We start from the raw sequence: 13,752 nt of genomic DNA, 5'->3' as shown, positions 1-13,752 counted from the left end.
GTCCTGTATAGTGGCGCACTAGGGGATATTTCAATGAAACTTAGCAAATAGATGTAATTCCACGTACTTTTGAGGTCGGTTTTTTTAGTACTCTGTACTGAGATTATCTAACGCTACATCCCTTAATGCTGCAGCGTCGCATTTTATTAATACCTAATCATTCTCACTGTCAATATTATTTTTGTCCAATTTAATTATAATACATGCGAATAATTCAATAGTACATTTGGAAAAACATTTGATGTACTTCCCTTTGATAACAATATCATGTACCTCATGTACTGCGAAATGGACGCGGTTGGCATTTAAGATGACGTTACGTCTCTTCGATTCCCGTGTTTGACACAGACCAATCTATCAATCAATCTATCTACCAAGCTATCTCTTTTGGCTTAAGACAGCACGTAATAGTTAAACAAAGACAATAACATGTTTATGTTTTCGACGTCGAAATGCATCATATACATATAACGTCTGATTTATACATATGTATATGTCAACGTAACATGGCCTTTACTTTCCATAGTCTAAGAGCTCAAGGGTTACAGTTAGAATGACAACTTTCTGTCAATCGAATTTTTTTATGCTACTCGACTCGAAAAACGTAGGTAGTAACAGTATCGTTACAAAAAGAATGACAAAAACGTAATTATTTAATAAAAAATGAATTCTAATGAATTTTATTATAAAAAACACAAAAAAAATAATTATTCATGTTTTAGGATAAATACTCAGTAAAAACGGATAGTTATTGGGTATTTATCCTAAGACGGATATTTATCGGGTAAAAACCCATCTCTACCTATAACGCACATTCGACATTGTATAGAATATCTACTTCCAGACCAAGTTCATAAGAGAATTTACTTCATACATTGACTGATTGTTTTAAGCATTGTATGGAATAATGAGGTATTGTATAGAACATACATTGGCGATAACATAAATATAATTGCTAAGTTACAGTTCTGGTAATACGTATCTTGTACCTATACAAGTAACTGATAATCTTTGGAAAAATTTTGTTTACATTTTATAACCTTTTACCATTGACATAAGTTAGAAATCATTTGCCAGCATGTATTATACACACCTGTATATATAATAGTCATTAGTAACGGTTATATTTAAATGAATAAGAATTAAAATAACGTAGTAATTACATTTTTAGTAGCAGTAGAGTTCCTTGTGAAAGAGTTCGTCCAGGGAAGTACCTTAACGACTTTTTAAATGACTTTTTCATAGATGACGCTACGACTAAATTAATTAATACAGTGAATAGCGACATCTCTCGCCAGGACTGGTAGCTGTAAAGGTACTAACTGGGTGATAAATCTGTAATAGATTTCTCATAGATGACGCTACGACTAAAAAGTCGTTGAAAGACCAAGTACAAAGACACGTCCCAAGCACAAAGAAAAATTCGTGAGGTCCGTTGGTTCGTCCCGTGGCTTAGTTGGTATAGCGTCTGGCACAGTATGCAAGAAGACGTCGGTTCGAATCCGACCGGATCGAAGGAATTTTTTCTGAGTGTTTTTTCTGAGTGTTCGATCTTTGTATCAATAATTTAATAATTATTTTTTGTATATTTCTTTATTCACCGAACGCTATAACTTGGGCCCTTTCAAGGCGAGAGTGAATAGGCATTATTTAGGTATGCGTGCTACATCGTTGTCCTCATCGTTACTTTCCATCACTTGAGATAATGGTGAAATACGAACTTTTTTTTTTTCAATAAAAAAACTTACGAAATTTACAAGATCGCAAAATCGACCCCGCGACACTCGACAAACCTACATTAGTAGAAAATTAAAACAAATGAATAAAAAAAAGATTTTTGTTGTCAATATTTTTGAAAAAAATACGCGTAGCAGTGATTGCCTTATATTCTCTGGCATAGTGTTCCCCTAAATGTCTTCACGTGTATATTTCACGACATCAATAAACATTTGCAATGAAAATAAAATCTTTATTTCGTTATTGCTTACAGATTTTTCGTGACTATTAAAACAAGACGTAATTGCATGCTGATAAGCAATAGTGACAATCAACATGATCAATATTTTGCAAAAATGGCTACTAAAGATTTTTTCGTTGTCGTTGTTTTATATACAAAATTTTAGAACAAACTATCAAAAAATCTTTAGGTACCATTTTCGCAAAACTATGATCATGATGGTTGACACCATAGATTTACTATGTATTGCTTATCTGCATTCAACTATAAATTATAATTTTATCGTGTTTTTAGGTTTTTGCTACTGCTACAGAAAACTATTTCTTTTTCGGATATGAAATTGCGTATAAGTGGTAATTTTTAATTTAGAGCAGGCCACACCGCGAACAAAGCTAAGCTAAGAAAATACGTAGTAAGTAGTGACGTGATACACTATGGATAAGTGCGGGGGGAAGGCGGCAGAAGAGCGACATATTTTACAGCTTAGCGGGATCGTTGGGTTAGTTTAGTTAGCCCAGTTAGCTTAGTGCTCAGTGTGAACCGTAGTATGAATACATGCCCTGGATACGTGAGTTACGCTAGCCTAGCTTAGCTTCATTCGGGGTGTAGCCTGCGCTTTATATCTCGTTCCGTAGCTCGGCTGAGAGAGCGATGGCTTACGTTAGGCGAAAATAAAGAAGATTCTCTTTGAGTTTATTCAATCTTTGTATCAATTATATCAACAAAACTTACGTACATTTTGTTTGTTTTAAAACAAACCAACGTTTGGGACTCTTTACAGGTCCTATCATCAAGAACACAGAATTTTATATTCGAAAAACAAAATAGTTTCCTTTGCAACATGCATGGAGAGACGGCAGACATCAAGCTACCCTTGGAGCGATCTTTTTAATGTGCACTGGAGGCGATATTCGAAAGTGTAGTTTGATGCTGCTGTTGACTGTACTTACCGGCAAATCATTTGTACTAACAGAATTTTCCTTTTAATGGAACGAGTGTAAATTAATCAATAATACAATTCAAAACTTTTTGTTTTTCAAAAACCCTATCACGTAAAATATATTAGCCCGGATTTCTGTTACCTATCTTGTAATCCGATTAAAATACACAGGACTATCGATGCTGTTTGACATCCCGGACGAACGAGGGGGGGCAATCATGGCTGATCGATGGGGGAACCCCAAATTGTGCCATTTCCCTTTGGCGCCCTTCATTAGGGCCATTCCAATGCCCTATATGGCCCTTGTATATGCTGCACTTTGGATGGGTAAATAATCTGGCTGTTTATTCTTACTTTTGAATAAAAGAAAATTGCATTCGAGTAATTTATAGGAGCTGAACGACTTACAAATAAATGGACGGCGGGTCTAATACAAAAACCACGAAAAAAATGTCCCAAGTCAACCTATTTAAACGTAGTGTCATGTAAAGGAATATGAAAAAGCTAAAACGTTGAATTTAAATTGTAATATCATCGCAGTACTGTCTAATTTTGCTTGCTTGGCTGTTAGAAGAAACAAACGAAGACTAAAGCGTGAATGACGCTCTGTATACGATTTTAACGCCCTATAAGTTCGAACACTTTTTAGCGCGGACCCGACGTCCATATAATTGTAAGTCAATGGAGCTGAATTATGTTTCAACCCTTCTGCAAAGTTTTACGAGAACAGCTCTTTTGCGTGAGGAATAATATAAAGCGTGTTGTTTAAACGTGTTAGTTTGTCCAAAGCAGTTTAATACATACATACCCACCTAACGTAGTTCTATGTTTCAGGAGCCGTAGGTATAATGTTGGGCTACAAGTTCCGCATGTCAGCTCCCATCTTCGCCACCTGTTACTGGTACCTGTTCCTGATAGAGAAGAGCTATTGGAACAATCACAGCTATTTGTTTGGACTTGTTGGACTGTTGCTTTGTTTCACGAATGCTCATTGTTATTGGTAAGGAGAGAACATCTATTTACAACATCTAGTAGTCAATAATTTTTAACTTTTTTTTAAATTTAATTGTTATTTTATTAATTGTAAATTTTAGTATTTTAAATTTTTACTTCCGATTAAATTATGATTATTATTTCAATGAATTTTATATTATGTATTTTGAATATTTTGACATCTCGATTTTGAACATTTTAATGTACACTTCTTAGACAATACACCATAAATTCACCACACAGTCATTTGTTACTAATGCAGTATAAGGTTGCTTACAAACTATGGACCTATAGTATCTGAAAATAAAACTTTTATTTTTTATTTATTAATTAAAAACTACTTTACCACAACACACGTGAAACCCTACCCGTGTAAAAGCGTAAAAGGAACACTTCAGAACGGATCCCATTGCATAACATATAAGTCATAGGGTCGTATTCCAGAATTCTACTCAGTGCTCAAGTCAGGACTTGAGCAGACTTGAGTATGATTTCAAGCACTGGAATTACGACCCTAATGGCAAGGTCTTGAGTATGATTTTCAGTGCTCACTGCAATACTCAAGTCCTGACTTGAGCATTGAGTAGAGTTCTGGAATACGACCCATACATTGCCAGGCATTAGGGATGTACGGATTAGCTGTACTCCTCTGAAGTGTGGTCGTAAACACGGTATAAACATTTGACGTCTTGTGTAGTAATAAAAATAATGGGCCAGTCAACTACACCGATGAGCTGGTCTGGGACTTGGGTTCCAGGGCACTACCAGGAACACCCATGCTAGAACCAATTTAGAAACGTTATTTTTTCGAATTGGTTCGAAAATCGAACACTGGGGGCTACTTCCGTTCACCGTTCAACATCCGCCCGAAACAATTACAGTGAAATATTGGTAGGTCAATGCAGTGAAATAAATAATATTCGACCAAATTAAAAGGTGCTCTATATATGAGGATCTGTAATTGGCCCTCAGCAGTTAAATAAATACCGCGGGGATACTGCAAATCCGCGTATGTAGTATTGGTAAAAAGCGCGTGTCTGCACCAAACCAAATTTCACAGGAGATGGATTGTTCAGTACAGAACATAAAAGTTTAGTTTAATTTAAATAAAATAGTAAATAATTTCAGTCTCATTATAGCAACACCGGTAATTTTTGTTGTCGTCAACACCGGTGGCCATTTCTCTCTCTCTCTCTCTCTCTCTCTCTTCCAAATTTTGTACAAGTAACGAGCATTTATTTCTTTATAATAAAAAACAATATTTTAAAATTTCTTAGCCCTTTATTCAACTGAGATTTAACGTTATTATTTTGTTATTTCAACGGCTACGACTTTTATTTTTGAACAGTAAGCATTAATTTATGTTGTCTACGGACTGATAAAAACAGATTCCTATAAATCTCGCTACCCTATTTCGAAAAACAACACACTCACCCTAACGTGCTTATATATTTCGAAGCCTGTAAGTTCGTCAAAAAACCTACAGACCTATACTCTCCAGTAAAATTAATAAAACGTAATAACCGTTATCTTAATAAATTAAAACTTCCTTACTCCAGCTTAAGACTATTTTCATGCTCCCCTCATCCCATGTTAATAAAAATATATAATCATATCCCTAATTATATTAAAGATTTAGATAAAAATATGGTCTTCGAAAAACAATTGAAGGATCTCCTCAATAAAAAAAATAATTATAATTTGTCTGAATTTTTTATTATAAGTGTTTGATTAATTAATTAATTTAATAATTATTTGTCTCTACTTCTAATAAAAATTATAATAACACATAAATGTACATACAATAATAGATATGTAATATTTATGTCAATTGATTATTTACTTAAGTTTTGAAATGTTTCTTTATAATTAGTTTAATTTGTTGAAACGTTCCTATACAATTAGTTTAATTTGTTACGCGCTTACAGGGTATCATGTGTATGTACCTACTATATTCTTAAGCTTATTAACCTGTACCATACATGTGAATTGCAATAAATGAATATGAATATGAATTATTTATTTTAATTAGGTTGCCACGACATTTACGCGAATTTGATAGGGCGACTAAATGACCGAAATGGAGACTCGTAATCAAATGCTAGATACGCGTAATTGCGACGAATAATTATGCGAATGAAGCTTCTATTGAATATAGAATGAATAGAATGAAGATTTTATCGGACGGATATCGGATGGAGGACGGGAGTAGGCCCCCTGGACCTCCTCATCCATCGCTCACAGTGCAAAGCGTTTACCCATCGAGATCGTCAAGTCAATTTTAAATTAGACCGAAAATTTCAGGTCTCTGGACGCGTACTTAAATCCCAACTTAAAAAAGACCACGGTACCGTACTGGAACTATTTCATATTGAAGTACCAATTCTTCATCCTGTATTTCATGGCGGGCGTGAAGAAGGGGACAGCTGAATGGCTTGCTGGGTACTCGATGATGAACCTCAGCTCTCATTGGGTATTTACACCCTTTAGGTAAGTGAGACACAGAATCAAAACGTCACGAATTATTTGTAGAAGAAAATGGTAGTTAAAAGTGGTGACGTTGTGGGTAATCATGCGGTCACTGATTACGAAGCAACGTCCTGGCTTTAATATTCTTTATTTTATTTGCTATTACTGCTTCCAAATATTTCACATGTTTCTAATTTTTAGATTTCGGTACTTCTTGTACCAAGCTACATGCTTAAAATTCCATATCCGTGGTAGCCTTATGGTTTGACCTGCCGCCTGTCAGGCGGAGGCCGTGGTTCGAATACGGGCTCGCACCTCTGAGTTTTTCGGAATTCATATCTGAAATTTAATTTGAAACTTACCATGAGCTTTTCGGTGAAGGAAAAATCTGCATTGTGCCAATGTGAAAACTACAGCCCAAACCATGAGAGAAGACCTGTGCCCAGCAGTGGGTCGACATATAGGCTAACTATTATTGTTATTTTATTATTATTACCATATAGAAATTAAAGAACGCACCGTAATTATGTAAAACTTTTCATAAATATTTCAGATAAATGTTGATAGTTATTGCTTGTACAGCTACTATTCAACTGCCTCCGTGGCCGAACGGTCACCAAGCCGGACTGCCACGCAGAGGTCGCAGGTTCGATTCCCGGGCCCGGGAGAAATATTTGTATGGTCTATATTTATTACTCTAGTGACTTTGGGTGGAATTTGTGGTTGTCTATGTGTGTGTCCATGGCACCCGCGACACAGGGTTTCCTTATTGCGGGGCTATGTTGAATGTGTGCATTATTATTCTTTCAGATTGTTCTTATCAGTACCTCAAATAGACTACCTGATCGTGCACTGGTTCATATTCGCGTTTGACCTCACAATAGCTTTCTGGATGATGTGGGGACGCACCCGAAACGTGGCCATGATCTTCTGCGCTATGTTCCATTTAATGAACAGCCGGCTTTTCAGAATTGGTTGGTATTATTTATCTAGTAGAAGACACATACAACACAAATTGTACTATCCACGGAGAAATGTCCCTAACTACCGACCCGAGAGATAGGGTATTCCGGAGAGACTACGGGCTCGCCGGCAAGACCAGGATACAGCTGGTGTCCGGGCCAAGCCCTCCGCTAGGGAGACGCCTTCACGTGCATGTCTGGCGAAGCCGGACTTGAGTCACAGAGACAGACATGTTTGTCTGCCCCGGTGGTGTGTTTCCGGTGCGTCTGAATCTTGCGCAGCTAGCGTGTCTTAGTAGCGGTCTAGTTGAGGACCTGAAGCGAAGAGACGCGCGGGTATGTGAGTTGCCCTTTAACTTGGAAGCTATGTCCGGACATTGTAGGACACGGTGACCGGAGAGCTAGTAGAGAATAAGCTAGATATACTCCGATCCCTCCAGCCGCTAAGGTTATTGGGAACTGGAGAGACGGCGTTTTCGGCGTCGGGAAGTGAGCGTGCCGTACAGCTCTGCCACCAATGAGGAGATTTTGTAGTGGATTTAGAGTCGACGGCTTAGCCGTGGCAATCGTTAATTGTGCAAAGCGCAACGGGAAGTGAGCGTGCCTACAGCTTTGGTACCTATCTGGAAAATAGGTAGGGTACTGTAAGTGCACCCGGGACGGCTCATCCGGCTCACACGGCTCACCTTACTAGTCTCTTGAGAACCGGATGAAGTCAAGTGACTGCGGTCTGTGACAACCCTGTACAGGTTATAGTGCCCTTCCCGTATAACCAAGAGGTTGATAGGGAGCGTCACTATAATCAAAAATTATGTAACAAAGATATGGGAGCTGTCCACGGAGGTCGTCCACGTCTCCACGGGGTATCTGACCTGAACTTATAAGGTTTGCAAGCAAGCCTGCACACGTAATAGTGCCTTCCTGTAATAACCAAGATATCGGTAAAAAAAATATCTCAAGTTTAGAATGTAGTTTTGCAGAAATTCGTGGAGTGAATTTGGAGTAATCGAACATTTTGTTTGTTTAAACTTTTGACAGTTTATATGAACTGTTTTCGCATATACAAAACATCAGAGGAATCAGTGCTTTCAATTTGATAAAATAAACACTTAAGGAGGGGCATTATCAAAACGTAAATGTAATATACCTTATATACCTGTCCACTGAGAAATTATACCCGATACATAAGGCGATACAGAATGTTTCCATAGTTTACAATGAGATATTAATCCAAATCCAATTTTTTTCCAGGTATGTTTCCCTGGGTCTGTCTTGCAACTATGCCTCTCTTCTACCCTTTCCATTGGCCAAAGACAATCGTCCCGTTTTTAAAAATTCAATATCTCAACATCAAGAAAAAAATTTCTAACATAGTAAGCTCATATAAACAAAGCATTGTATGCAATTACCAAAACAATGATGCACGAAATGAAGGTGTTATGAGGAATGAAGATAAAAATAATATTCAAGAAGAATTACATACAAGCGACACTTCTAATGACATCCAAGAAACAAACGACAATCACACACATTACAATGGTAAAGCTAGTGTTAGTACCAAAGAGAAAGTAGATGAGCAAATGAATAAAGACCAGAAAAAAACAAAACACATTCAAGAAGAATCAGTTACAAAAATAGAAAAGGGTAAAAGAGACCACCGCAAGAAAGTAACGACTTTGATAATAGTAATTTACGTTTTGATGCAAGCGTTTTTACCATGCTCTCATTTCATTACAAAGGTATGTAATTTAGAGCAGATTTAAGTAAATGTTATGGAAAATTTATGACGACCACAAAACAATTAGTGGTCGTACCACTTAATTAGGAATACGTACTTTATAAAGTAATCGCAAATGCGTATGCTTGACGTAAATCTTTATTATTACATTCCATCAAAACTTGGTCAAAGTATTACCTTTAAAGGTTTAATTGTTTACAAGGAAAAATCGCACTTAGATAGCCAATTATGTGTCTTATATGTATATGCTCTAAGGGTTATACTGTCCTCGTAACGAAATAAAGCACAACTATGCGTATTTTACACAGCAGTTATGCCTTTTTTCGTTCCGATATGCAAAAATATATAAATCGAGTTTTGTTGGAATTTAACGACATTATTACAAAATATTTATTACTTTCTGATCTTGACGATCCGATTCGCCTTTCTTTTGCATCGATTCGCTTGAAAATCGCAATGTAAAAATCTTTGGGTCGTGTCATCGACTACATAACCAGAAATAGAGACAAAATGTCATTTCATTTGTTTGAAAACTATTCTGCCATATCATTTCGGTGACAACTGCGCTCCGATTGTCCATTCGAATATTCCCCGAAATTCCCGAATTCGAAGTAATTGACGGGTGTCGTCAATTGTGTCATTTCAAAACGACCAGCTTAACTTGAGCTTTGCTATAACAGACGAAAATTGAAAAATTACGCAATATAATATTTAATACCGATGACATGTGATTCCGTTTGTTTTGTAATTAGATGTTTTGCTGTTTTTCCCATACCACTGAACAGCCCCCCTAAGTCATCTTTATTACAATAAATATAGAATATTTTTGGAATATACAGAGACGTACACACAGGTCAGTTGTTGGCGCTGTACTATTTCAGCTTTCTAATTTGTGATTTCAGCGCAAACGAGAGTTGATACTTAAAAGTGATATGAGGCCCATTTACCCGATTAGTTGCCAGGGATGGATGGCCCTTATTTCGTCTCTATTTCTGATTATATACTCGATGGGTCGTAGTCGTGGTCGAGCAGGAATCGAATTGTAACGTGCATCCTAGTAGTGAGAATCTACAGGATTGCAAAGTGATTGTTGTGTTGAGTTGTTCGACTAAAAAGCATTATTTACATCGAAATTTGTATTAAATATAGAATTATTCCGTATTCCATATGCGCTCGCCATATATAATGGATTACAATCCGCCGCTTTGGGTTAAAACCCGGGCGGGTTGATTAGGTTTTAACCCACTGCCTATCTCTGGTCAAGAAGAATATTTTTGTATTCCTTTAAAACCTTTACTATAATTTCGTTTCCCAGGGCTACAATAACTGGACTAACGGTCTCTACGGCTACTCCTGGGACATGATGGTTCATAGCTGGGATACTAATTCCGTCGTCATCAAAATTGTTGACAATAAATACAACAAGGAGTTCTTCCTGGACCCAGAACTTTGTGCCCCTAATGAGAGGTGGACGAGTCATGGCGACATAGCGTTTCAATATGCCCAGTGCTTGAGAAACAACATTGTTAAAGATGCTATTAAACATGATGATATTTCCATATACTTCGATATTTGGACCTCTTTAAATGGAAGATTTACTCAAAGGATTTTTGACCCTAAAGTTGATATTTTAAAAAGTTCATGGTCCATTTTTGAAAGAGTTCCATTTTTGATGCCTTTACTCGATGATGAAGGTTTGAGTTGGAGGAATGTTTTATTGGAAATTAAAGATGAAGTAACGTCTTGGGATAACTACACTGAAGTTCTTTTCCTGGCTGATTTCCCTGGTATGTTTGTGGTTAACATGTAAACCGTAAGGAAATAATAATACGGTCTCTGTCAAGTTCAACCTCATTACTAGTGTTAATAACGCATTTTCTTGTTTTCCGGTTTGATTTTTTTTCGTGATCGCCAATTAAATGATTCAATCCTTATAAATCCTTCCTTGCGTGTAAACCGGGAGTACCGACTTTGTTCATTTTGAAATAAGGCAGGGTAAAACTGCACAATTATTAACCCGAAAGAATGTGAATACAATAAAGATCAGTTTACTTTTCGATGATATTAAGTATCTATTTCGTACCTAAGTACAATATTATTATATAAATGTAAGTAGGTTTTTCGGAAGTGAACCACACTGAACTGAATAATATACTTAGATATGTAAATGAGGCTGTGGCAGTGGATACTTTTGTAATTAAGGAGATATTGACATTAAAATCACGTTTATTTTCAGGATACGAACTGGAGAAATATCTGGCAAGGGAATTAACCAACATCACTTTAACTATCCTCAAAGGCCGTATAGTCTTTGAACCTGAAGTTGTACCTACACTCCCTGGATATTCACACATCTTAACAAGTGGAAATAATGTTAAATTAGAGTCTGGAAGGTTTCATAGAGTTCTAACCATTGGAGACAGCCCAGCATTTTATATGTATACATTTATTAACTCTACTGCTACTTCTTTGGAACAGAAAACGCCCAGACCGATGTTGCCAATATTCGAAGAATTGTCTAAAAGGTTCCAAGATATGAATCGCTTTGGTGTTGTCGTGTTAAAGAGCATTTATCAAATTATTTATGGATGTGACGATTGCTAAATTTTTATCACAGTTACAGGTGCAGCCCCGTTCCACTTTTTTTTTAAGTTAGACAAAGGAATAATGTAAACGAACTTACAAATTAACGCACTTTTTATTACATAAAGTTACAATAAAATTTAAAAGTTACATAAAATTTAAAATAAGTTTCTTTGCGTTTCTGTAGTACTTTACAATTAAACTAGTCAAATAGTTTTGCTCTAAAACGTAACGTATATAAAGACGGAATAATAAAACATAGTTTTAAATAATCTGCTGCTCTCATTGACTTACAACTGCTCTATGAAACTTTTGAAGAAGTTATAGTAAACGGAAGTTGACAATAGGAAGTGCCGCAAATATTTTTTAAATTTTCAAACGAAATGCTTCTTCTATCCTACTTTACCTTACGAATTATGAACTCGTTCTATCCTGCTGTCACGACAAAAGTCAACCGAAATATCAAATTGCGTAATTTTTGAACGAAATAAGTATTTTTTAGTGAACGCTCTAATGGCCTTTTTTTCTGTATAATTTTTAAAAACATTGAGTTACAAACGTCGTATTTATCCTTGCTACATAGAAGAAAAAGATTTAGGTCATTTAATCAAAGTACCTATCTGAACTATTTGTGTCGTGTTAATAAAGGAGACATTTTGATTAATTTTTTTTTGTATCTCTCCATAAAGCACCCATACGTAAACCTTGAAACGAAACGGTCGCGGAGACGATGGAGGAGTAGACATCTGTCATAATGTCAGATCGAAACGAAAATGAGACAGGCCAGGCAAGGCACGGCGGCGTGTTGTGAAGCGAGTTCATTCATCTTTTTCCTCCTATTGCCGCCGCTGTGACGAGTTAAATAAGCTCGGGCTCGGTCCGACGCCTCGTCATCGCGATATAATATAAGTTAACGTGAAGTTACTCCGCGACCATTGCTAGTGGCAGACGCTCGGCGGCGCTACGCCTCACCGCCCCACAGAATATTGACATTTCCATCTGTGATATAACGATAGCGAGATATCTCAACATTTTAGGTTAATTCATTAGCCGGTAACACCCGTACGATCAGTGCATTTCCTATAACCTAGCTCGCGTGTTAAAGTGAACATTTTAAAGCTCGACATTGACCATGGAGAACACGATGGCTTACGATTTGGACATAACCCCGAATTATTCGTACATTTTCGAGTTCGAAAACGATTTTATTCACCATAATTATAGACAGTGGATGGCGGAAAACTGGACTGTAGCATTTTACTATGTTGGGGTCTACATGGCTTTTATTTTTGGCGGTCAACATTACATGCAGAACCGGCCCAGGTGAGTGTTTCCTCAATTTTGTGTGTATCCTTGCGTGTTTTTAGCAAATTAGTCATATACACGAGTCTGGCTTTGAGTCACCACATCTACTCAAGGAGATTTATTAGTGAATAAGGTTTCAATTACAAAATTATGCAGTTAGATAATAGTTCTCAGCGTCACGTGGCTTTTGCAATTATAATTCCATATTCAAACTTAATTTCGCACCTATTTCAGAAATGTGCTGTTATTTTCTAAGAACAAGGCAAATAAAGTATTCATTTCAAACATGGTACATAAATGGTGAAAGTTGACCGTAAGAATAACTGATTGCATAAAATTTTTAAAGTTAATAACACCTTACTATCTATGTGTACAGTCCTTTCTTTGAAATTATTTATAACATTGAATTTGTAATTGAAAGTATAACTAATCTTGAAATCTTTGTGCTGTGGCATTGGTTAAGACAAGTGTAATAAACTTATGGTGTAACTACCTCCACTCAAGTAATACATATAGAGGGGATAATAACACTTTCCTGAAATCATGAAATCATTTAAAATGGTTTTTTTTGTGTGTTTAATTTGTGATCAGTGCATTCCAAAATAAGTGTTTCAGATTCAATTTAAAATAAATGGCAAAAAAACACAACAAAATATTTTCTTCATAAATATATTGTTTTTACAAATAAATAAATATTACTTTAGTAAATTGCTTGCTAGTTGTACATAAAAAACAGAACAAAATACAATATAATAATTTTGGAATTTCAAAGGGGGTATTATCCACTCATATTTACTTTCTTGAA

The 13,752-nt window shown here is 36.2% G+C and overlaps 2 protein-coding genes across 2 annotated transcripts in view; both read left to right on the top strand.

The window, feature by feature from the left end:
* LOC113236635 (vitamin K-dependent gamma-carboxylase) overlaps positions 1-12,215 on the top strand; it is a 23,911-nt gene extending 11,696 nt beyond the window's left edge. Inside the window, exons 2-8 of the mRNA XM_026472797.1 lie at positions 3,024-3,224; positions 3,732-3,897; positions 6,195-6,380; positions 7,170-7,333; positions 8,573-9,060; positions 10,375-10,846; positions 11,296-12,215. Of these exons, the coding sequence (XP_026328582.1) occupies positions 3,024-3,224; positions 3,732-3,897; positions 6,195-6,380; positions 7,170-7,333; positions 8,573-9,060; positions 10,375-10,846; positions 11,296-11,663 (2,045 nt within the window). The 3' untranslated portion in view covers positions 11,664-12,215. The remainder of the gene's footprint in view (positions 1-3,023; positions 3,225-3,731; positions 3,898-6,194; positions 6,381-7,169; positions 7,334-8,572; positions 9,061-10,374; positions 10,847-11,295) is intronic.
* Positions 12,216-12,427: 212 nt separating this feature from the next.
* Positions 12,428-13,752, top strand: part of LOC113236477 (elongation of very long chain fatty acids protein 6) — an 82,020-nt gene continuing 80,695 nt past the window's right edge. The window contains exon 1 of the mRNA XM_026472564.1: positions 12,428-12,965. Coding sequence (XP_026328349.1) covers positions 12,775-12,965 — 191 coding nt within the window. The 5' untranslated portion in view covers positions 12,428-12,774. The remainder of the gene's footprint in view (positions 12,966-13,752) is intronic.

The sequence above is a fragment of the Hyposmocoma kahamanoa genome, unplaced genomic scaffold (assembly GCF_003589595.1).
Source record: "Hyposmocoma kahamanoa isolate Upper Pololo Valley unplaced genomic scaffold, ASM358959v1 92, whole genome shotgun sequence".
NCBI lineage: Eukaryota > Metazoa > Arthropoda > Insecta > Lepidoptera > Cosmopterigidae > Hyposmocoma > Hyposmocoma kahamanoa.
The sequence above is the reverse complement of the archived record's forward strand: the minus strand, read 5'-3'. Positions and strand labels throughout refer to the sequence as shown.